The sequence below is a fragment of the Tetrao urogallus genome (assembly GCF_951394365.1).
Source record: "Tetrao urogallus genome assembly, chromosome: 11".
Classification (NCBI taxonomy): domain Eukaryota; kingdom Metazoa; phylum Chordata; class Aves; order Galliformes; family Phasianidae; genus Tetrao; species Tetrao urogallus.
Window position 1 is genome coordinate 2082383 of NC_136824.1, and position 26473 is coordinate 2108855.

General features: G+C 39.1%; 1 protein-coding gene across 2 annotated transcripts in view; it reads left to right on the top strand.

Moving 5' to 3' along the window:
- The window catches only part of MEGF11 (multiple EGF like domains 11), a gene marked incomplete at both ends in the record, with an annotated part of 187512 nt that overhangs the window by 16070 nt on the left and 144969 nt on the right, over positions 1 to 26473 (top strand). For both annotated transcript variants that reach the window (XM_079540713.1, XM_079540714.1), the window contains one exon: positions 6331 to 6423. In XM_079540713.1, the coding sequence (XP_079396839.1) occupies positions 6331 to 6423 (93 nt within the window). The remainder of the gene's footprint in view (positions 1 to 6330; positions 6424 to 26473) is intronic.

A 26473-nucleotide genomic window follows, 5' to 3' on the forward strand; every position in this document is an offset into this window, starting at 1 on the left:
TGACGTTATGCTGTTCCTTTCTCACGGATGTTCTGCTCCAGCTCCACTGTTTTTTGGGCCCATACTGCAATTCTAAAAGTGCTCCACTGGTTTTCTCAGGCACTTGGAAGTACAGGCTGTCTTTTTTCTACTCTGACCTTCCCCTGGCACAGTGTGCTTCCCTAGCCACTCGCTAGAGAAAGGCCTACTGCCGGCAATAGTTGCAATGAGGACTAAACTGAATTCTCATCAGTGCCAGATCCTCCAGTAATCAGTAAAATGTAAGTAGTCCTTCTGTGGAGTACCAGAGAGTCTGAAATGTGCAGTCTGGCTGAAGTTATATCAGGATCTATAAACTTGTATCATCTGCCTGAAACACTCAGCCATGACATGTGTATCAGAGTCCCCGCTTTAACCTTCTCATTAGAGCCACAGGTTGCCATTTGTCTAGTAATAGAAAATGGGCTGAAACTGATGTAAGTTTTGTGCTTATTAACAAATCTTCACCTCCCAGCAGATTCATGTAGGGATTTACTGATATTTTGTCAACGATGACAGTGACGTATGTCAGATTCTGCTCCTGAGAGAAGACAAAATCCTCAAAATGAATGTCCTCAATTCTTTTAGTTTAGCCATTCACAAGTCATCTCTGGCACAGCGTGCTCCATAAGCTTTGGCAGAGTGACAAGACTGAGGATAACACAACGTAGCTGTTCTCCTGAACAGATCAATATCTCACTAAGGCAATGGTCAGAGCCTCCCCATCTCCTGAGCAAGAAAGACCATAGATTCTGTTTGGATTGCATAAATATGTAGTCTCTAACTCCAAATCTGCCAAAAAATGTAATAGTATTACAGCTACTGGAAAAGGAGTTGATCTTATGACCCATTGCTGTTATATGATCTACATCAATTTCATCTTTCCTTTGCTTACATTGATCTCCTTGTTTTTGTATTTTTTTTTATTGGTGCTGTCGTTAGGTACCAAGAAGGAGATGAAAAATAAGGGTTAGTATACACTGAAACAATAAATTCCTCAAAGCTAGGCAGTCCTTGACATCTTTTCATGTCTTCATCTATTGAGGTTGCTAATCCTGCATTAAATTGCTATCCAAGGTGATAAATTAATAAATGAATCCTGAGTGATAACCACAGAAATAAACATTAAGCAATATTGAGAACAATTATCCCACTTTGTGGAAAAAATTATCCAGGAAGCAATCTAATCAGCATGATTCCTGATAGAAAGTCAGTGATTTAATGGGAGAATCTTCTGTTCCACAAATAAGCAGTAATCTAAAAATATGGGAAACCTTCCTAGCATTAGCTGTAGCCATCCTTCTTCTGCTATCAAACCTCACTTTTCTAAGCACATCCTAAGAGAACCTAGCCAAAAGCTGACTACAGGCTTATCTAATGGAGCTGATATCTTAGACTCCGCACAACCTGGATTCAGGCCAGTACATTAAAATGGAAGCACCAGAGTGGCCCTGAGTGAACAGATTCATAAAGGATAAAGGGGCAAACATCCTTTTTCATCTTCTTTGACCTCTCTGTATTATCTGAAACTGCTGGCCATGAGATAACTGCTATTTCACTGACAAAATTGTTCTTTCCCCTAAAAGTGGCACTGGAGACTAGAAGAATGCGCTGCGATGGCCCAAACTGATCCAGGGACACATATTAAATTGCGAAGGAAAACATCACTTCTTCCATTAAATGTCTGCTTTCTGGAGTCCAACTACTGTGAAACTGGTTAGGTGACCTGAAGTTACATACCAGCAGCATAGAAAAAAATGCAGGCTTTCCTTTGGTGCACAACAAAGAAAAAATGGTCAGAGTTTGGATGAGATCGGTTTGTAATGAAGAAAATCTGGCAGTCTGCCTGAAGCAGGGCAGAGAAAAGGAAAATGTTTTGAAGAACTTGCAGTCACTGCACAGAGTCCTCTGGGCACGTGCATGATCACAACAGAGCAGTTCTTTCTGCATAGTTATGGGAGAGCATCTTGAGTTTCTCTCTGGCTTTGCTCTCACACTGTAGCATCTGTATCTTCATTTTTGCAGTGTTTTCCATTATTATAAGGTAGCAACAGTTATTTCTACTTTCTGTCGCCTCCTTACTAGACTACAATCCCTGGGCAGAAAGCCTGCAGAGCTTCAGATACTCAGGCTTGTACAGAATGCTCCAGCAGGCTTCTTTAGCAACACATGCTGCTATGAGTGCAGGTCACAAAGCCTGTTTTCTGCTTTCTAGCAAGTGTTCCTGTGGACCTTGTTTTGAAGATATTTTGGTTGTCTGTGAAATGAAGTCCTACAGGCGGAAGAGGGATGGGACTTTGTTGGGGCAGTGGTTGTGAATTTCTCCAGGTTCTAATGACCACTGCAAATGTAGCACTTCCATCACAAGCACAAGATCCATTTTCTTACTCATAGTTTTGTGCAAAAAATACAGAAGTTATATTTTTGGACGAGCTAAAAAAAAAACTTTCCCAGAATTAAAACTCAATACTTCATCCACTGGAATGAAACTCTTCTCTAAGTGTACTTCCACTCCTGACAAGAGCCTAAGAAGGCAATTGTAGCAGGTGTTAGCCATGAGTACAAGAAGTCAACATGTTGATAAAGTAGTGATGAGCAGGGTGTAACAGGGTGTGTAAGACAAGGTTAATCAACAGAATTAAACCCCAGAATTAAACCTAGGTTGGGTCCACACAAAAGAATGCAGCACCAAGGAAGACAGAATAGCTCTGGATCCCTGGGCTATGGCTGCTTTTGTCTGGGAGAAACTCACTGTGGTGCCACTTCAAGTAGCTCTGCAATGAAAAGAAATGCTCCTTTCTCTAGGCAGAAGAGGCTGCCCCACTTAGCAGTGTACTACTCAGTAACAGCATCCTGCTGGGGATGCTGCTTGGGGACATGGATGTTTAATATACCGAGTCCAAATTCAGGAAAACAATTAAAAAATAAGTGCTATTGTTAGAGAAATCTATGTGGTCATTTCAGGTTTGAAAGGAATTTAATCTTTAGGTCTATTTCTCTGAGTACTGACCTTATGTATTAAAAAAATCCCACTGTTTATAATTATAAAGGAGGTGATAAGCATCAAATGAATTGTTACAGAAGCCTTTTGTTGACTTTTTTCCATGATAAGGAGCAGTTGCTGTGTGACCTTGAATATGGTCAAATAACTCATGCTAAACGCATTGCTGCAAAGATGGCATTTTGGCAGGGCTTTGATGTAGGTCATTTTATTACCAGGCTGAATCAAACTACAAACTGATCTTAAACTCATGCCAAGAATGCTAATAATAAATTGATCAATGAGGTGCTGGATTGTTCAAGAGAATTGGTCGAGGGAAAATGCAGACATAAAAAGTCTGGAATTCCAAAAGATGAGCTGCTTGGGCTTTCATACTGGGAGGAATTATATTCCTTGCATTAGTGTAAGTTTTCTTTACTCCAGGGGCTTTTAGCTGTATGTTGAGCAGGGCAGTACCAAAAAGTATATATACTTATCCTTATTTTTCTTGACCTTTATGTGCAAGTAATTTTTATAGTTCCATTAACTAGTAAGATCATTTGCAAACCACTGCATAAAGTATATTATGAAGAATGCCTTGGGGACCATCGTATCCTATTATGCTGAATGTTAATAGAATGAAAAATTAATTTAAACTCTAAAGATTAGAGAAAGACAAGACTTCCCTTCTATAAGGGAAATTTCAAATTTTATTTGCCGTGATAAAATATAGAATGATACCCAAATGTGACCTTTATGTGGACCTTTATAGGCCTGATTTGAGGCAGGCAATGCGTGAGTCTGATTATTTGTCTCCTCACACAAAGTGACATATAAAAGCTTCACTTTTTTTAATAAGGGGGATTTCTGTGACCCCATTTATAGGATTAGTCCTGTGTAATTTCACAGCTTTAAATGAATGCATTCTAGTAAGTTCATGGTTGCTTGCTTAGCAAGTTACAAAGCAGAGGTGAGATCACGCAGAGTTCCAAGGATTGTCTTTACCTTTCTTAACTCTCTAATTGCTCTCTAAACATTGTCATCTTCAAGTACAATGGACTTCAAAATGCCTAGAAAACAAAGATGCAAAAACTGTGTGTTTCACATGGGCTGCTTTAGAGGAGGAGCAGCATCTTGAGTCCTGCTTACAAGTCTCACATAGCACACTTCCCAAGAGACTGGAGTGTTATTAAAGAAGTCAGCACTTCTGTCTATAGACAAATAATTAAGTGAGGTTTATTATCTCAATTAGCTATTAGTATTTCATATTTATTTTAACAAGTTAAGGTGTAGTATGTCTTTGTGGCTAAATCAGCTAAATTTATACCAGTAATTAGCAGGTGTTTTGTCATTTGGAAAAGTAATAGTCCACCATCAGCTTTCATGCTGTTGAGAGCTGACCTGTTGCACGTTTTACATGGAAGGACGATTGATTAATGTAAATGCCTATAAAGGGAACAGAAAAAATCTCAGTTTTGATTTCCTTAACTCTAGTAAAACTTATGTGTTAAGAGTTACATCAGTGCAAAATGTGTTCTTAGGTGAAGCTACGTGAAGCACAGCTTTCTAAGTAGCCATATCCCAGCATGTCGGGTACCTTTCTGCACAATGTGCTTTTAGTAGCAACACATACATTTGTGGCTGTCATTTGTGTGAACTGCTCCTTGTCGTAGGTAACCAGTCACTTCTCAGTGACTGCATGAAGGCTGGGATTTCTTTATGGAAAAATGCTGTTTTTCTAATATGCTGTCTTGAATTTCATCTTACATCTGTAGGCTAGGATGCCTCACTGTCTTCTGAAACTCTAACTCAAGCGAAATAAATGCACAAAAGATTAGGACAATTAGTGACTAGAGAATTAGCTATCAATATTTCATGCTCTCTGCAATACTGTCTAAACACAAGATATGAAATAAGAATAAATTTCAGTTCTGACATCTAGTGAACCTAAAAAAGAAATGACTAAGCTCTTGCAGTTGTAACAGGGCAGTATCCTCATCAGTGGTCACATGTGACTTGATGGATAAAGAGCAGGAAGATCTGTCCAGTGGGATTATTGAAAGATCACACATCATTTAAAGTTGGACTTAAATATATTGTGAATATGTTGTTGGGTTTGGTCTCCAAGGACCCGAACATAGAATAGGCAGCAAAATGTTTCTGTTGGCTTTGATGCCAGGCTGAGTGCTCCAAGATGTGCTCCAATCTGATAGTCCAAATAGGATGTCAAGCACAGCAGAAACTGCTTAAATTTTCAAGACAGTGGTGGAAAATGTGTTTTCAGTGGGGTAGCTGGTACCTGGGTGTTCTTGGTTAACTAAGTACAGTACCCACATTTCCCATCTGGTATAAAAACACAGGATGTGCAAACAGTAAAGCTCTTTCAATGTAGTGATCAAATTGCTGCTGCACCATGTTCATTAAGTGCTTATACATGTTAGTTTAGATGAAAATTATGTTTCAAATTTACCATCAGGTTAAAATCACTTTCACACAAAGCTTCTGGCAATGTCCTGAGTGGTGAAATAGAAATAGGGCACTAAGTAAGGATCTGCTTTTAAAGTAGGTATTCAGTGTTGCCCAAGTTTGTTTGTTTGTGACAGGCATAAACTGGAAAGTAAATTATACACCCCAGCAGCACAGGAGAAAAAATATCTTAAAACCATGAACTATTCCTACAAGGGAAGAAGAAAAAGAAATTCTCCTATGTGTGTCCCTAGGTTAACTGGCAAGTGAGACACCAGCTGCGTTTTCATAGTTTGAGGATCTTTCTTACTGATCTTACTGATTTCTTACTGATCTTTCAGTAACCCAAAAGTGGACAAATATGGTAGAGAATACTTCAGTTATGGAAAACTTGATGACCTCGAGAACACAAGCCTGCACTTACACACTTTGTGTAGTAAAATTATTCCTTTTCCTCAAGCTGTTTTGCACAAATCTGTTTTTGGGTCTTTGGAGTTCCATTTTCTTTCATGAACTGGAACAACTTGAATGCAATAAAGGAAACTAGTATTCTGTAATTATAATAATCCTAAGTGTCAGTTTGTTAAAAATTTTATTATGAAGCAAAACTGCTAACCAAAGTAATTTCTGGTGTTAGAGTTTTTCATTACAAAGAGCTGAACTGACAAATGAGTTTATTGCTGTCTAGAGAACTATATTTTATTTTGGTCACTTAGTATTAATTAAATCTTACAAGTAATTATTTTTTGTTTGTTTTCTTTGTTGAATATTTTTAAACAAAATATTGCTCTCTAAGGCATAGTTCAGTGGATGTTTACCAACAGCTTAATATATTTACAAAACTGTGTATTATTTCTTCTTAACAGCACTCTGCACAGAGGAGTGTGTGCATGGAAGATGTGTTTCTCCTGACACTTGTCATTGTGAACCAGGATGGGGAGGCACTGACTGCTCTAGTGGTGAGTAAAGATTACAAAAATGTAATAAAGATATATACTGCTATTAAAAATTGTAGGAAACAAAGCAGTGGCCTTAGAAATTGGATGCTTTAAATGGAAATTGAAGCTTGTCAGTTGGTTGTTTTGCAGTGATTAATGTGTGATATTACCCTTTCCTACAGTAGTGACTTTCGATTTTTCTCTTGTTCTCATGAAGAAATGTTAAATGCAGTGAAGGATGCTCTTAATGCTTTCTATCCTGTAATTGGAATACCAATGTAGATACTATACCTCTATTATCGTTTTTTTTTCTTCAATCTTTCTACTTCAAATTCTTCATTAAGAATTTTGTGTAGTAGTTGGGGTATTTTCTAGACAGAATACTTGCCCAATGGAAGCCAGTGGGAGTTTTACCATTGACTCTTCATGCAGCTCAGATTCTTCCTTCTGACTTGAATCCACACCCTGAATTATCTGTACTGCGCAAGGTGGGAAAATGGGACAGATGGGAGTTCTATACTGTTTACTAGAAAATCAATTCACACTTTAGGCTTTCAGTTCTTTCAGTTGGAGAAGATTTTCATATCGAAGTTTCTTAATTGACAAAGGTAAGTTTAAGTCTACATGACTAGTTCATGTTAGAGTGAGACAGCGAGCATTCTTTCTGGTAAAAACATCAGAGATGGATGTAAAATTGGTCCAGTCAATTACTGACATAACAGAAATAAGCTTGTTAATTGAATTCTATGTATTAGGCAAGTAAGTAAAGCTCATATACAAAGATCTTTATAGTCAGTTAATGAACAAACATTTTATTTTGCTGTTAGTCTCTCCCTTCCTTGCAAATTGATTCTGATCTTAAGAAAGAGACATCATTACCAGGCAAAAAGATAACAGGTAAAGGTCGGCATCAGAAGTGAACAAGAGTTCAATTTGACTGGGGGAACACCTACAGAGGCTAAAGCCAATGGGACAGAATGTTCTCTGGTTGCCTGTCTTCTGTCTGCAGCTTTGCTGCTATCTCCCCACTTACAGCAGGAAAGGCAACTATGATAGGAAGGGGAGCAGAAAGAAAAGCCATGTAACCATTTGGGATGACCTGACACGTAGACAAGGGAAAAACTTGTAAGGCATAATTTACTACATATCTATCTAGAACAATACTGCTATCTTGAGAAAAATAGTTCTTTTAATTGTAAAATAATGTAGTGTCTCAGATAATTATTTTATCCTTTGGTTATTTTTGGCGATAGATAACGATCAACCTAACAGGCAGTGGGTTTTTATACCCTGCATAGGTACTTAGAGCATTTCTAAAGTGAGAAAATAATAAAATCCTTGTGATAACATGGGCATACATCACATGTTCAGTTACACACACATGCATGCACACTAGGAGTAACAAGCATTCCAAAGCACGAATGGGCCTTGGGAACTAAAACTAGCCAGTGACTCATATTAAATTACACTAATCTTGCAAGTGAAGATAAAAAGAAAAAGAAGGTTTTTCCTATATTGAATATTTAGCTTTTTAAAGTAATTAGGAATATTAAAGCACTGACAAAGATTGAGATAGAAACATTATTCATAACTTTTATTTCCGCACTGGGCAGCAATCCAGTATATTTCATTTATGAGATTTCAGCAGTGGAAAGAGAAGCAGTAGCCAATTCCTAAATTAAATATGCCCTGTTAACTTTTATAAATGATAGCCCAGGATTAGCTTCAAAATTTAAGCTTACATTTTATTAATATAATTAGTGTGTTCACTGGACTATTGTGCCCATTGTCTTTCATTCCACTTGTTATATGCTGGGCAGCACGCATTCTTGTCCTAAGGTCTGATCTGACAAGCACCACTGTCAAGTGTAATGCTTGTAAGTGTGAATGGCCTCACTGAAGTTAGCTTTTACTGCAGCCGTGAGAGTTACTCACTTTTATGCCTGATACTAAAAGTTTGGATGACTGGCCTCCTTACTGTTCGGAAACCTTGTTTGAATTAAAAGGTATAGAACAGTTATCAGCTGGATTCTTTACAGTCATTGCTCTGAGCATTTCCACAAGAGAAGCTGAGAGCCTTTTCCTGGCTGATGCTGATACAATTCAGATACAATGGTGATTCACACGTTGGGACTTACCTTTATCCATCAGTAATTTGGAAAACTATATTCACTTTTACTGGACTAATCTATTACCTGTGTCTACTTTCTTCTTCTTACTTCATTAATGTTGAATAGGTGTATGAAGGATACATGTCTGCAGTGACAAATAAATGTGATTTGTTAGGTGTTTCTGAATGGCTGGTAAAGCTGTGCTCCAGATAAACTGAAGCTGTTGGTTATATCCCAGCCACAGGTTCTGTGTGTGGCCCTCGAGCTTTGCTATGTGAACCTCAGTATGAGTGATTTCATGAAGTCATAGGCATATTGCTTTTACTGTTGGCAACTTGGAACTGTTTTACTGGGAAAGCAATTGCTTGGCAAAACGCTCTCTTTAGATTTAAAAAATCACACGAGAGAAGTAATTGTTTCCTGAAAGTGACATTAAGAAAGGGAGCCTGATTGACACTGGGTGTCATTGTTGTGAACCTGGAAAAGGCCTGTGGATGCTCACCCAGCTTGAGGTATCTCAACACTGCAAACCAGACTAGTGTAGCTTCCTAAAATTTATGTGTATCCACATTTGATTTGGTGACTCACATTCAAACGTAACCAGAGCTCCAGCACAAGGTCCAAGGGTCTCTTCAAAACCAAAAGTCAGGTCCAAATGTTTGGGTTTTTTTCTTCTTTTGGTGTGCTGCAAAGAGTGCCTGTGCTAGGAAAGCATGTGGATTCTGACTCTGAGCATAGATTTCCTAGAGAGGCACGGTTTTGATGTTAAATCCAGTTTCTTTGCGTTATTGTTCTCCCTTGACTGGAATATATACAGTTAAATGGTTTGAATAGTTACAGCGACAGCCTGTAGTCATCCAAACAATTTAAAATCCTTTTCAGACTTCATTTCATGCTTTCATAAAACTCAGCCTGTAAGACAGCGGTCAGAAATCTCACCGTTTTGTGCAGCTTCCAGTGACTGATTGTGGTCCTGATGGTGGTGTGTTAGAGTTCATTTGTTGTCAAGGTTAAAATAAGTTCAGATGAATTGCTAAACAATTATAAAAAAAAAAAAAAAAAAAAAAGGTGCCATATTCAGCTCTGCATGCCTCTATACCTGTGTTTTACTGCATGCTGTTGTACATCTGTTGATGCCTGCAGGCCTAGCCTTGATTTCATGCTATAAAGCTGCAATATATTAAGGCTTGATTACCATAACAATAAAAAGAGAAGTAATGAGGTATTAACTAAAGAAGCTCTTGAATAAGAAGTTTTTCAAGGTTTTAATGATGTTAAAAATTAAAAGTCTTTAAAAAGCACATACCTTTTCCCTTCTCTTTCAACTTGGTTTTGATTTGTTTAAAATCATGCCCATTATGTCCATGCAATCTGCAGTGTTTTGTTGGTTTTTTTGATACAAAGGAAAATGGCAAATGCTCTGTGTGAACTTACCTGCTCACCTGTCCAATTATTTCAAAGCAATTAACTTCAAACAGTATGATATACCGGTGTGAAGTTCTGGTAGGAATATAATTGACTGTTGGTGGTTACCTGGCCTTTTCTGGGTCTTGAAAATAACCATCTGTATTTGTAAGTATTTAGGCCCCATTCCAGGAAAGCACTTAAGCATGTCCTTAAGTTGACACATGAGCAGAACTTTTCATCTACTTTAAATGAAGCAGGTGTCTGAGGATGTTGCTGAGTCAATTTTGAAGAAACAACTAAAAATATCTCAGTGAAGTCTAAGACCCTCATTGAATTCATCAGGCCAATAGAGAAGGTTTCTCTCTTCCACAATGCCACAGCTCATCAGGCTGCATTACTAAAGACTTATTTTTACTCTAACAAGTATTTTTCACTGTGAGGAAGATCACCAATATCTTCCTGCAAAATGGGGTTCACCAAACAGTGGACAACAGGTAGAAAAAGGAAAGTTCAGAGCAAGCACCCTGAATTATAAGCAAGAACCTTCCAAAACTGTGTGTGCCAGTTTCAGAAATTTCAAAGTAAAGAAACAGAGAAGTTGTAATGACAAACTAAAGTGGTTTTCAACATGTTTGCTTTCCTAGTAGTTTCAGCAGAAAATATAGTACTGTCCAAAATGCAATAAAATGGATGTTGGCATAATAATGCCAAACCATCCTTTATGCTTCAACCACCTGAGGAGGGGGGCTATGCTATTGCTGCCTGGCATGGGCAGCTCAGTACTGTACACATATGTATAACAAGATTTCTTTGGAAAGAATGTTCCGTAGAAATGATCATCAAGAGTAAGAAAGTATTTCATTTTGTCAAAAATAGCCAAGGTCATAACAACAGGCAAGTATAACCTAACAGCAAGATCACATTTAAGGATATAGCCCTAGAGCAGCTGGAGTGCTTCAGTTCTGAAACTTGTGATGAATGAGAACTGCAGACACTGTGCTAAATCTGAAAGGGGGTGTTGCTTGACAAGTTATGAAAGAAATAGTAGAAATCTCAGGAGAAAAAGTGAGTATTTTAAATGGGTCCATGGCGTTCTGCAGGTTTGCTTTTGGCTTCCATACTCTCAGAATGCTTTGAACTATTTCTGAAGAAGACATAAAGCTCAAAGGAATGCTGGGACGCGTGTGACTTGTGTACAAAGCATTAAATGAAATTCAACTTAAGATCAGGGATGTATCTGATGGAATCATTAGCAAAGTTTTTGTCCTTGGCTTCTGAAGACAGGAGGGCTGACTGGGAAGGCACCCTGGGAAGAGGTGTGTACAGGTGTGGATCCTCAACAGTTCCAGTCCTTGAGTGGAGTGCTACTTTGGTTCAGGGCCTTGTCCTTGAAAGACGGCTGTCCATGTTTCCTGTGTAGGAGTTTGTCTCTGCAACAAGTTTGTATCACAAGGACTGCTTCATCAATGTGACAGAATTCGAGAGATGTTTCTATTTCCAGTGAACCCTTGTATTTCATACATCAGTGCAAAATCTAAGTTTAGGTAAAATTTCTAAAAATCTGTTTAAAAGCAGACTGTGGTCTTTTAATACACATTTCACTTAAGCTAAGCTCAAACTTCAGCTTAATGCTGATATGATTTGCAGATTCAGTGACAGCTGCATCATGCAAAGAGATGTACATGTATAAAGGCAAGCTCCAGTGAGGGTGCACACAAGGATCTTTTGTATCAATTACAAAGCAGAATGGATCTCTTTCTTTCAGATTGTTCTTCCTTAAACATCCCAATCCCTTCAACCTCTGAGCTAGTGTGCTCAGGTAAGCAGCTGCTGTCTCATTTCTGCCTCTGCAGGCTGTGGAGCCCACGCATGCTCGGGCTCACACGTCAGGTTGTCTGTGCGAGGCCATCTCTGTAGCAGCTGCACTTCCTGGGACAGCCTACACAGGACAGCCTGTAACCAGGGAGCTGAGCATAAACACAAGCTGCTGTTCAGCACAGTTAGCACAGCAGCATGTCCCGCCTATGTATTTTTACACAGATAATTTGGCTGCATTAAACTGGACTAATCCGTCATTTTTCATTCTGTGGGAATAGTTTTTCTCTCACTGAAGCTGTTAATATTGCTACTCACGTGGTTGTGGTATTTTCTTCTTTCTCTGTAGCAGACATGGTAGTACACTCTTAGCTTCTAAGAGTTAACTGCTTTGGAGATGCTGTGAGCTTATGGAAAGCTGTGAGAGTTACATTTGCCTTGTCTTTTCCCCAGAGTAACTGGACCAAGTAAAAGCCAACAGTGGATCCTGGAAAGGGAAATGTAGATTCAAGATTTACTTTGGAGAGAAATTGCTTTTTGCACCTCTGCTGTGTGATTCATTGATGATGAGTAGATCAGTTGCCAGTTGTCCTAAAAGTTGTACTAAAGAAGATAAAAAATAGAAATTCAGCACCCTGTGTCCTTTTCCTTTTTATCTTCATCTTCACTGTCACAGGGTGGGAAAGGACTTCCTTGAATCAGCTGCTCTTGTCTGAGGCCCATGTAGTGACAGATCATTCTCTCCCATCAGTTCCAGCTCTCCTTTGAGGCTGCCTCCTTTGAATGATTTTGAAGATTTCATTGAGCTGTCCTCACTCTGCTTCGGTCCCTGGAGTTCTGCCTTGCTCACAGTGTTGCTCTTCAGATGTGATCTAGCAATGTACTTCATGTGTATGAGTAGTACTTTTAAAGTCATTAACGAACAACTGATGTTTTTTATGTAAGATAAATGCTTAAGTCATTATCTGAATGGGACCATAAGCGATGAGGGGGGAAATCAGGTTGATGAGGATCTCATTTAGGGACCAAGAGAGTTACGAAGTATCATCCAGGTTTATCAATGGCAGTTCCTTCTTTCAATGTGTTAAAGCCAAACTCAGCTTCACCAAAAAAAAAAAAAAAAAAGAGAGCCCCAAGCTCAATGCTGGGTGTCCCACAGAGGAGGACAATCTGCAGGGCACTGATCTGAACACGTCTGCCAGTTCTAGACAGAGGTGATGCTTTGACCTACCACATAGGTGAGTGCCAGAGGGCAGAGAAGTGATAGGAAAATAATACAGGTATGTAGTGTGATAAGCCTCCAGGTGTAAAATATTATTTTAATGTATAATGTTATCAGAATAATTCTGCACAATTATGTAATTATTGCAATATTACTACAATCATCTCCTCTTTTAAATCATCCAGTTCTTTCTATGTTTGTCTGCTTTAGTTGAAGAGATGAGCCATAATGAGTTATATGCTAGAGCGAATATTCATATAGAACTCAGATGATCTGTTAAAACCAGGCTTCTCATTTGTAGCTAGGTCTATAGTTGTAATTCTGGTATACATATACATTGATATAAGGCATTTGGTGGGCAAACGGGAAGTAGGAGGCCAGAGCTGATGGCCATCTGAGCATAGCACCTCACGTTTTCTTGTTCTCGTGCCTCTCATGAGCTGTATGTGACCAGGATGGAAATTCTGCATTCTGTGTAACTGAACTGTCAGACAATTGGATCATGCCTTGTACTTCTAGAAAGTCAATCTGCTGACTCTCTGAATCCAACTCTGAATTCATGCTGGAATCCAAAGACAAGAGAGGTTATGTGCAAATTTTTTGGCGTAAAACCTTACTTGTAGCCCATCATTAGGGACTGAGGGCTTTGGAGGGGGGGCACGCAGAGATTCTCAGATTTCATAGAAGAGAAAGGGGCGTGTGTATAGGAATGCTGGGAGCAAGCAGGGTTCTGTGTTGAAGTTTTGTTCGTGACCAAGGCAATTGTGTTGATGAGTTGTCTCTAATTGGGAGTACAGGTTTACACTTCAAGGGTAATTTCCAGTAAAGGAAATGTGGTTGCTAGTGCTGAATGGGCTTAATGCATTCTGGTGCAGGTCTTCCTGAGGTTATACAAGGGGGAATTTGGCTGACATGCACTTTTTTTTGTCTGCCTAATTGTTGAGAACTGAGGACACTTTATATTAAAGCAGTATATGCGTTATGAGTTGTTAGTTTTATTAATTTGACTGAGGTTTTCTTCACTTTGGACAGGGTAATAGCTATAAAAGAAGGAATCTACTAAAATATCTTTTTTAATGAACTGAATTTCTAATGTTAAATTTCATTACTGAAGCATCTTGCAGTAATGTGGCTTTAAATGTGCACTACACAAATGAACAGACTTTAGATCAATTTAAAAGTACCACTGCTATCATTTCATGGCCTGGATGCTAAAGTGCTGTCACTTGGAGAAAAGAGCAGAATTCCTTCTGTCATAGTGCAGGCAGGAGTCTCAGGCTTAGGCACCCATTGAAAAGTATTCCCAGGGTTTTTGCTTGCTAACAGAAAAACAAGTGTAATGGTTCTAAGCTGATTATTTCAGTGCTTGCTAGAGTGATGCATTTCAAAGAACGCATGGAGAGGGCAGAGCTCTGCTCACTGTTGGCCCTAAGGTATCAGCAAACCCCTGTGAGCTGGTACAGGTGGCTGCAGCAGAGGAGCCTGAGGCTGGCTCTGACTTCTGCTGGGTTCTGAGTAGCTGTCTCCAGAGATGTGTGATACAAGTGGGAAAGACCCTGCTACCCCTTCACCTGTTTGTGTTCTTGGGGTGTTTCCATAGAGATGCTCTTCTTCCTACTTACAGTGCTATTTTAAAGGCAGTGATTAAGCATCAAAGTCAGAAGGGATTTTCCTTCTTTCTCTCGTCCACCATTTGTGTTATTGTATGGTATGATAACATATTTCTGAAGTTAAATGTTTTCATAAAATGTTTCTCTGACTAATCTTGTTCTGTTAAATTACACTTCTGAAAAGACCCTCAAATAGATACCCTGATACTTGTCTGGAATCCTTATAAAACTTGGAAAAAGAATTTACCACGGGAGAAGATATCTTGTGTCCTCAGTGAAATGAATGTTTGTTGAAACAGCTGGTTTGCTTCAGTGATGTGAAGAGAAATAATGAAATAGCAGAGGGCTGAACTACAGCCTATCTGACTGTGAATGCAAGGATGGGAGCGGGGCTTCATACCACTGCTCACAGGTGAGCACTTTACTCTTGCTGCTAATCTAGCTTTGGCAAGGAATGCAGAGAGCCCTTAGTTATCTGTGCAGAAAAGCATACAAAATAAGGAAATATGTTATGGCCAAAGCAAAAAAATGAGCAGATGGTGTGCTAGCACCATACCTGCCTCTCTGAGGGGATTGCTGTAGCACAGCCACCACTTACAAACACACTGTTATGAACAGACACCAAACCCAGGAAGAACAAGGGGAACATGATACACATGGAAGCATGGAATTGACACAGAACAAAATAAAGATTGAGGTGTGACAGAGGAAGAATGTGGGGGGAATAGAGGAAAACCTAGTAACAGTGAGACAACAGGCAGAAGCAGCTGGGGACAGGAAGAGCGCAGATAAACGGAACTGAGAAAATGAATGGTGAAATGCAGTAGTTGTGGAAAATGAACACTTCAGTGTTCATGCGAGGCACTGACCATTTCAGACTTGTGAGCAGTGAATGCCTCATTCTACAGAGAAGAATGTACAAATTTGGTTCAAATTAAAGTAGAAGGAGGAGAGAATAGAATGGTGGTGGAAGAGAAGATGCTACAGCCAGGCCAATAATGGTGAAAATTGCTGTTAATTTGAGAGAACAAAAGAAATGGCAAAGATCAAGGGGAGGCAAACCCTGATGTGCCAGGTATTGCCTCAAACAGGAAAAACTGAGGTGTTGAAGGAATGCTTTTTATCATGCAAAAAAAATTAGTGAAGTGAGAAAGAATGTGATGCTTGCAAACTAGCGGCAATAATCAGGCAGAAGAAAGATTTAGAGATGAAGTGTTCTGTCTAAAGTGGCATTTGTCTTCTTGGTACCGGCAAAGAAACCCATTAAAGTGTTTATGCAGGGATGTAAACATCTATTCTATGGTAGTCATCGGCACTATAGCTTCAATAAACAGTGTTTAATGTTTAAACAAGATATATTGCAGTGGGATGCTGGAACTTATGGAGCTTTCAACTGCCAAAACTGCCTTTTCTTGGCCTGGAAAAGTAGTGCAAGCAAGAAAAGTGCAGTTTTTAACCACCAGTTTTTATGTTTTTACTGACAAAAATGTTAGGGTAATATCAGAAATTTTGCACATTAAGGAAAATTTCTACAGTCAAAAGTTACTTGTACTGCTGCACTCAAGGAAGCATTTTACATCTCCAGTTTTAACCCTTCTTTATGCCATTTAAACATCTTGAATGTGTACTCTGTAATAAGCACATCCCTCAGTCCTTTCTTTACAGCTCCAAAAGACTTGCTTTAGTCCAGAAAAACTGCAGGATTTTGTTTATAAAACATGCTAGTGTTAACCCAGAATATCTAAAAGTTTTGGATTGAAAATAAGAGTTTGAAATACCTGAATCTTGTTCAAGAAAACGCAATAAATGCCATTTGTCAGGAAAGCTGGGAAGAGACCCAAGTGTCACAGATCTGGGTGTCGTTTTCTTTGTAATGACAAGAACTCTAGAAATATGAGCAATGAACTGAAAGATGAGTAAAATCTGGTGGTAGCAATACATGTTGAGTTTCTGGGTCGTGGAGTAAAATAAAATGAGACCAACGGCTGCACAGAGACATGCTTAAAGGGACTGAAGAAAGGCAAAAAAAGGAAAATGTATGGGACAAGATCCTGTCCATATCTACTTTGTAAAAAGAAGTCACTTTCCTATCTTGTGTGTGTTATGCAAGATAGATTTAGGGCCCGTTTGAAACAACAGTAAATGTCAGGTAGGAATGATGTGTGTATTATTACTCAGACTATTTTATATCAGGAAGATCTTTGTGGACATCATCCAGAAAGAGCAGAGATAAAACACTCTTCTTTGATCCTGGAGGGTGGTCAGTCAACAGAAAAGTCTCTGCAGTTCATCATTTTCAGAAGCTTTCCTGCCTATCATAAAAAGCCTATTTATGTAAAAGCCAGAGACGAGCAGGGATATAACTCTGTCCAGAATGCTTAAAAATATGTATGTCAAATGCAGGATAGATTGGTTGAAATTACCCTGCAAAATGCAAATTTTAACAGAATCAGCTAAAACATGAAGCAATGGACATTTGGAATAGGAACAGGATTTCTTACCTTCGCTACTGTCTGCTTAAACCTCACCTTTATGAACCCTTTGTATCAAGCTGCAGTGATCTAACTATGCAACAGTATTAGAAAATTGATTGCACTGCAGTTTTTAGCCTAGGACCAAAATCTGGTATCGTGTCTTACTTAGGTTGCAGTGATAATTTCCTAAATAAAAATCAAGGCTTGGAAGCCCAGACTGCAGAAGGAGGCAGATTTGCAGAAAAACATGCGGATTTACATGGAAAGTCCATTTTTCCGTAGGGATTGCAAGGTTTGCAGTTATGGAGATATGATTTTGCATCATCATCTACCTTAACCTGCTAGTGCTCCATAATCACTTAGATTACTAGTTTAATTGGGACAGCTGTAAAAAAAGTGCATGCACTTCTATGAATCTTAGATCTGCCCTCTAGGACAAATTCCAGCTACTGAAAGATGGCACCCAGACTCTGCTTCAGGGATACTGGGGGAAGGTGGTATCTCTTCCTTCCAAAACTGGTGGGATTATATTACATTTGGATTATGAGTCTCAAGACAGGGCTTGGATTTGATTTCATCCTCAGGTGAAGAATTGCTTTAGTCACAACTAACTCAGGAGTGTATTGGGAAAAAGTTCCTAGCATTTAGGCTATTCATAGCATCTGATTGCAGCAACCCAGTTCTGGGTTTCTTAGGGACCGCCATTCTGTCAGATCAGTAAGACAGTCTTATTAGCTTTTGTCCTCAGCAGCTGGGTCCCAGCTCTCTTCAGAGTGCATGGATTCACAGATTACTGAGATCACTGAAATATAAAAAGTTTCATTTAAGCATTAAAAAGCCATCTTTTGCTGTAAGCGTGATCAAATGCTGGAACAGGTTGCTTGGAGAGATTACAGAGTCCGTCCTTGGAGATGTCAAAATTCAGCTGGAGACAGTTTGGCAAACTGCTCTGGCTTACCCTGCTTTGAGCAGAGGGTTTGGACTGGGTGATCTCCGGGGGTCCTTTCCTCCTCAACTATTGTACATTTCTATGATACCATGAATTATTTTATTCCCATAACTTTGGCGATCTCTGAATTAGAGCAGAGGATTTATTGAGTTGCTAGTTATGATAGAAAACAGAATACATAAGCAGCAGGTCAAAGTATCCCTAAGGCCGGTGGGAGTCCTCTTATATGTGGGATTTGAACTTTATTAATGGTGACTGTATCCAAAGAGTTATGTGGTTAATCTCATTCTGAAATCCTGGAATGACGTGGAAATTCTTTGGAGGGGATGCATTTTGGGTACCGCTGAATTCAATACAAGAGTTTCTTGTGTTCAAGAAAGGAGGTTCTGTTCCCAACTTTGTTTCTGAGACAGTCCATTTGCACCTCTTTCTCTCTTTGCATTTCTTTCACTATTTTATGAAACGGTGATCCTGACCTTTGTGTGGTGTTTTGAGGTTTCTACACGAAAACTTCTAAAGAAGAAATAGATGTTCTCATTAAATTAATAAGATCAAATGTTGTGTTCTATAGTGAATGCATGTTTTCTAACTGGCAGAAAGAAATGATGTTAATTAATTACTTTGACATACAGTCATGTTGTTGCAGACTGTATTATAGATGTCCAGATGTTGGGTTGTTCTTCCAGGATGCAATATGTTCAAATGTATTAAGAGGTGCATTTTTTCTTTGTGTACGACTATGACAAATTAGCCAAGCTGCTAACTTGCTTGAAGGCATCTTTCACGCTTCATCCATTATATGAGTGATAGGTGATATTAAACCACTTCTTCTTTGTTGTGAGGAAAAACACATTGTGGATAATGGAAAGAAAATAATCAACACCAATATTTGTCCCAACTTCATTTTGTATCTGCATGATCAATAGTTGGGTTTTTTTTCACTTTTCGTTCCCTTTTGCTTCATTTCCTCTGTTGTTGTAAAAGACATTTTGCTTCTTGGGAGCTCTGGATCACATTTAGCTCACTATTTTATGAAAGCAGAACAACGCAACTGGAATTATTCTGGACTTGCATGTCATTTGCCTACAGATGACAACAGAAATTCAGCTTTTGTCAGTTTAAACCCCAGGAATGGGTCTGTGTGGTTTTACTTTTTGCTCAGTTCAGAGGAAACAAGCAGGAGGAGTCAAGATGAGAATCATCTGGTCAAATTCTAGAGATTTTCACTTTTAAAAATGCTATCATTTCCTTCCTCTGATAATTTCAATAAATACTTGGTTCATTAGTATTTAAATGTGCCTACTTTTCCTACTTTTACTTGGGCTTTAGATATGTAGCTGTTATTCCGTTGTATCATTTTTGCCTTTGTCTTTGTAATTTCTGAGGGCAACTTTCAGAATTAAGTACTAATTCTTTCTTTAATTAAATTGATTCTTGAAATAACATTTTAGTTCCATCTGTGTTTTCAATAGGAACTAAAAAATCTGTTCTAAGTCGTTCTGTGCCCTGCTAGATTCCCTGCACAAATCTTTCAGCCTTTAAAGTACAGTTTCTGAACTGAAATTATTTTAAGTTGGGAAGGAAAAAAAAAAAAGATCAATATAGAAAGTTAATGTCTTCTCTTGATATTGGTGCTTGGAATCGTTTTTCATCCTTTCTGAATTTGTCAGAAGAAAATTCTATAATTGTTTTATTATGTTAGTTAGCAGTGATACAAAGATAATTGATTCTCACTTGGTCACAAACCAGCCTGATGTTAAGGCAGAACTATCAGTGATTTGTTATCCTGAATGCTTCTATTCATATCAAACTTGTGCCATTTTAATTCAAGAGTAAGCAGGGCTCTGAGTGGAAATGAGAATTTTGAACGAACCAAAATGTTTCTTACCTTCAAATGTTTCTCTCAAGCTGAAGATTAGAGAAGACAAATTTCTGATGTTTCCTGCTGGTTACTGTTTCTTTAAGAAGCCATAAAAATGAATTATTTCTAACCCAACAAGACTGGTTTTTGACTAGGCACTCCTTCCAGTTGTCATTTAACCAGACAGTTCTTCAAATTAAACTACAGGATGGCTTCACTCATAGTTTGCAGATAAATCTTGCCACTCAATGCTTTGATAAAGATAGAATTCCAAATTCTATCTTTTCTGCAACTCTTTCACACATCCAATAATAGGGATGGCAGAATAAAATGTTAAATATAAATTATAAAGCTCTGTGTTAGAGCTGGGTACCAATCTTGATCAAGATGTTCCCTGCGTTTGCTGCACAGCACAGAATTTCCACATTTCTATCCTGAAACTGAACTATTTCTTTAATAAAATAAGCAGTGGTCAGCACAGGTGTACGAGTCATGCAGCTTGATAGGAGATTGAGAGTTTCATAACATTCAGAAAAGTCAACATAGGATTACAGTGAATTAGGTTCAAAATTCTATTTTTCTTCATTGAGGATTTCTTTCTACGCTTCCATTAAAAGGAGATTTGGGAGGGACACGTTCTGAGTGCCCCATCTGGGAGGCAGCACCTTTGTGACAAAAGTACTTTGTTAATGTAAGTTTGTACACTGAACACCTCCAGTGACGCCCAGACTGCTGTGAGGAGAATTATGAGGGCCCTGTCCCTGTAGTACTTACTTTTCATTGAAGATCTCAAAATAGGACCCAGCTTCAGCTCCTGGGTGAGATTTCAGCTGTTAATTGATGTGGTGTGAGCTCTCTGCGCAGACTGAACTTTATTTGCTCTGTATTCTGCACATAGAAAGCATTCTCATTTCCATCCAGCAACTCCGTGACTGATTAGCTCATGTTTACCTCGCTCTCAGTATCTTCCTCTAGAGCCATGTATTTTCCTGGGTTCAATACAGAAATGGAAATTAAATGTCAAACTAGTCTCTGGTTTTTCAGAAGAGACAGACTTGAAAAACAGAAACATGACCAGAAGAACTGTTTAAAATTTTATCACGACCCAGCCCTCAGATATCTAGCAGCTGATTCTGTTCTGGGGCTGTGTGTAATTACTTTTTAAGTAAGTGAACAGACTGGCCTCAGTTGCAGGATTGTTTGGTTTACTGTAATTAGGTAAATTAATCAGTACATTAACTTCCTAATGCAAAGCACTGTTCTTCTGAAATGAATTGCAGATATTGACTGTTTTGGTAAGATTTAAAGAACAAAAACTTGGCCACCAGGTCAGCACTGTAAGGCTATGAGAATTCTGTAAACGTGTAAAAGCTATTAAACTCCAGAAACAAATAAATTGTCCAGAGAAAGTTACACTGGGGTTAATTTTTTTTTTTCTTTTTAAGGGAAAAAACAGATATATTGGACTTAGTTGTTTCACTTTTGTCTAGAGATGTAAACATCAGTGCATAACTGCTTGATTAAATGGTGTCAAGCACTGGTCTAACCTGGTAACGGGATTCCAGTTTAATTAATGAGGTAAAGGGCTCTTTACCTCCATGTCCTTTGTCTGCTTGCAGGGTTCCTGCTGGCATCACCCATACAATCCCAAAATCTGATGTTCAGCTATTTGGGATTGGTTCATGTTATACACGGGGCAACTTGTGTAGCACCTGGGTGATGGTGCCTCCAGACTTTTCAAGTCTCAAAATCTCTTACCAGAATACTTTCTATGCAGCCCCCTGTTGTTAACAAAGGGACATCTGATAGCTAACATGAGTACAGAACGGCACGTTAAATGAGGCTTTCTGGTTTCTCCTGACTCATCCACCCTTTTATGTCAGTCTTTCAACACGATGATTCTCTGGACACATTAAACATGAATCAGTCCCTTTGTTTTAGCTGTTGAGTGCAGCCCTGTATCTCATTAAAGAAACTAAGTCACAATGAACAATGTCATACTTCTAAAACTTTTTAATCTCTCAAATAAATGCAGACCAGAGAACAGGCTAAGATTTTTCCTGAGTAACTCACTGGAAAGGAAATTGGGTTTTAGTGTCAGGCATGGTGGTTATCACCAGTTTCTAAATTGCCCCGGTCAGGGCATGCCACTACTACAGCAGGCTGAGGTTCTGTGCCAGACCCAGGCTCCAATGCCTTTTGTCCCCCTGGTTCTTTTTGTCTTTCTATCTTCTCCCTTCCATCCCATTTTTCTCTCATTTTCTGATTTTATCCATTCTTTTTCTTTACTTCCCTGAAATATTGCCCTTAATGCCACCTAACTCTTGGGTGGAGCAGAGAGAGAGATACCCTTGCTCATGCCCCAAGTCTTCCACACGAGAAACCAGAGGCTGAGAGGCCTCCTGAGCGCCCAGCTCCACATGGCGAGCTGCCTTCCTGATTGCATTATCCACTGGGCAGGAGGTGGAGTGGGTTTCAAGGAGCTGCCTACTGTTTTACCCACAGTAAGATGTTGCAGAAAAGCAACTAAATGTTTCTCAAGCAGAGCAATTCAGGGTTTTAATGCCTCGTGTTCTCTAGAGTGCTCTGGCTGCTTAGATAGCCTGGCCCAGAGTCTACAGCGGTGTTGATATCACAGAAGGATTAATATAATGTATTTCAAAACGATATCCTGCTTTTTCAGGATGTGCACATACATACCAAGTATTCAGCATGCTTTACTCTCTTAGCTGAGTCACTGTTGAAGTAGAAACTGCCAAAAGTGTGCCACTGGTGTCACATTGTGGTGCCCCTGCATGTAATTGTGGATCTGCATATCATATGGAGGAAAACAGAGATGGGCAGTCAGAAGCACTTGCTTAATGCCATTTGTCTTATGAGAATTCGATGTTTGCAAAGGATACCGAGTTGACACCCCAGGAGACTTGAGTAATGTATTTCTATGTTTGAACTTTAGCAGAGGGGGGGAAGGAGAAGAGGGAAGAGAGGGAGACGTGTTGTGACTCATAAGGCATTTACTAAAACGTGGTAAGAGCCTATGAAGCATGAGAAGAGTTGTATTCACTTTAATTCTATTAATGGCCAGAGGTCTGTTCCTGCAAAATCTGTGATTGTTGTTTGGAAGCATCATAGTCACCATCTGAGCCTGCTTTCCAGTAGCTTTTCAGTAGCTCCGAAAGCCTAATTAAAATGAACAGGGTCTCCATTTCTTTAGAAATTGAGTTCAAACCAATTTCCAGTGCTGGCAGGTTTTGAGAATAGGTGAAGATGATGAAGTTGCTGACTGACCACTTACTGCGCTGGGGCTCCTGGAGCATGGTGCCTCCCTAGTAGTGTCTTTTGTTTGCTTGTGATCATTAAAAACTAATTAGTGATGTTAGGTCTTCTTACTGTAGTGTTCTAGCAAAAAACTAAGATGGATTTTGGTGAAAAGTTTCAATTTAGCTCCTGGTAAAGCAGTTTACTTTGCGTGTCAGAGATCAAAATATACATGAACAAGTCATTTGGCGGCCTTGCGAACAGTGTGTTCGTGCTTTGGAAAAAACGGGCTTGGAGCTTCTGCAGCCTGCTTTAAGTAGAGCTTGGGGGTGTGGAGGGCCTGCTCCCCACTGCCATTTCAGGACACATAACTCACAACAGTTCTCAAACAGCTCTGACCTTGTCTTCAGCTGAGGGAGGGCTTTCATCACACCAAGAAAGAGAGCAGCCTGTATTTCTTTATGTAGGTGGGGAGCCCTGAGATGCAGCCTGCATCAGAGCAGCATCATCTATTGATGCGTTACCTTTAATGCCATTCCAAAAGACCCTAAATAGACAGTGGTCTCAGGCTGAAATTTTTAGAATTGCTGAGGGCCGCTTCTTAAATTGCCATTTCAGAGCTGTCTGTGATATTTGGACTGTGCCCATTACCTTCACTTTAGTATGTAAATCAAATGCTAGCTGCCCTTGTGCGTCCATTCTGGTAGAAATGAGTAGCTAGACACACAAAACCTAGCCAAAATGCTCTTATTAGCTGTGACTTGAAAGGAGATGAGAATGCAAATATTCTTTCTAGTTGCAGGGATTTGAATTATTTGTGTACAATGTAATTTTTTATGCATCCTTTTGTTCAGCAATTAATATTTAATGGTCTGAAATAAAACTGTCAAACAATATGTTCTTTGCAATGCAGTATTAAAATATCTACCAATCCTTCATACTCTATTATAATGAAATGTTAGAGTGGCTAACATGAATGGTGGTTTAATTTGATTATATTAGTACAAAGATTGGGTCTAATAATTTCCCTTATTTTATTTCACATAGAGGTTGGAGGGTTTTTTTTTCTTTTTTTTTGTGAGTACATGCAAGAGAAATGCAAGAAAATATGAGTACATGAGGATGTTAATGATTTTAAGGTATCCATTCAGTGGAATTTCTCTTATACCCATTTGTAGGTTGTCTGGAAATGTGTCTCAACTTAATTCTCTAGTTGTAAGCAATTTGCAACTTGAGCAATAATCTTCATAACCTTTGCTACAGTTGTGTCCTTGATGTAATAGGGAAGGTAACGCATTAGTAGTCACATGCTGAGCTCTGGCTGTACCTGAGATTTAATGATATTTAACTCTGGACCTAATTTCAGCTTACAAGCGATTACATGCTGTCCTCTGGGACACTGATGCAAAGAATTTCCAAATAAGTCGCGAAATAGTGATGAATTAACTTGTAGTCTTGTCAAAATCAATTATCTTACATGACAGCTCAACTACACTTTTCTGTTTGCTGCACTGCAGCATGCTAAACATCAGCCAAAGTGTAAACATAAAGTCCTTGCATGTCAAAACTCTCTGGTAGATTGATCTTGTATTTCACGTGCACGCAGCTCTGCCAGAATTGTAGTGGAAATGCTTTACTTACATTCACAAAAACTGAATATTCCTTCCTGCTGTGTTTGTAAACTGTTGCACTATGCAGCCATAAAGATATTATACAATTTGATAAACATATACTTGTGCATCTTGTCCTTGGGGGATCAAAGTTAAAACTCTTTTGGGTTGTGCTGTGCTCAGTCAGTGCAAGGTGAGAGCTCTGGCTTGGTGCAATCTGCAGCCAGCTGCTCCTCTGCAGGGCAGGGCATGGACACGTGCCTGTATGGGGGGCAAATCAGAGGGCTCCTCCCCATATGCGTGGGGCTGCAGTGGGAAAACTGAAGTTGAATTTCCCAGCCTGAAAAGTCAAGGTGGTTCATCTGCACCCGAGGACCTGACCGATTTGCTCTGGTTGTGATTCTCCACAGGGACATAGTTTGAGGTCCCAGTCACTTTCTGGAAGGCAAGACTACTTCAGTTCTGACTTGCTTGATGATTTTAAAGGTTTCATCACATGCTGAGTGCAAAGAAGCACTGTCTGACAGCATAAGCTCTTGTGCAAAATTCTGTAATTATATGATAAAATACATAGAGCCACTCTGCTGCAGTTTATATATAAAAGACTGACAGGGTAGCATTATGCTCTAGGGTTATGACCAACTGAAGAGAAATAAAAGACAATAAAGATCCATCAACATCTGGTTAGGTCAAAATCACTGTGAGAAAGGCTGCTAAGAGTTTCTAGTGGTACTGTGCTAGGAGTCTGCTTTGCAGGTTAAGAGCTTGGCTTGGCTGTATGTAAAGGCCTGTCAAATGTTACTACGGAGAGAAATATTTCTAGGACTTGTGGCGTTTCCAAGCTTTAATTTCTCTTATATATTTTGGATAACACATGTTACTGAAACAGTAAATATTTCTGCCATCAGATTACTGAGCCAGGAAAATACTATTTCAGATGTAGCATTGATAGATAATGAAGATAGAATAAATGCCCGAGTCATAGCAAATAACTTCAGACTAAATAATAACCATTTGGTTCATTTAAAGTTAAGGCAGATAAAAAGCAAAAGATCACGTATCTATAAAACTAACCTTCAAAACTGAGGAAATGCATTTGGAAATTACGTTGGCCTGGAACCCTGAAGAAATGTAATGTGATAGATGCCCCAAAGCCCGGGTTCTACAAAAATCGTCAGGGATCAGCAGGGCCAGAAATCCATAGCTAGAAAGTTCAGAACCAAGTTCGTATTAGTTATCAAAGGAAAAGATAGTAGAAATAAGAAGAGATCTGTAAGGAATACAAAAAGGAACCTCAACAGACAAAACTGTCTTAAAAGTCAGGATATGTTAGGGATAAAGTGAGATTTTCCAAAAGTCAAGCTGAGTTACGTCTGGCAGAGACTATTGAAACAAATAGCAAAAGATTCTTCGGCTGTGTAGTAAGATGGAGATGAAGATGGGCAAGTCATGCTTTGTTGGAAATGGAGTAAGACACCGATGTCACCAAAACCAGACAGATCATTTTTCCAGTTTTCTGTGAGAATGATAAATGTGGGGTCGAAACGTGGTTGAGTAATGGAAATAACCACAACTGAGACTTGAGCAAAATGTGAAGACATCAGTATGCTCAAGTAAGAGAAATCAGATAATCTGCCAGCAGTGTCCTAAGACATAAGTATATGAAATTCAGCCTGATAGTGACGATTTGTTAATAAATCTTGCCAAGGTGAAAGGGGTACTTGTCAGAGTCCAGAATACGTTGGTCAGGTTCT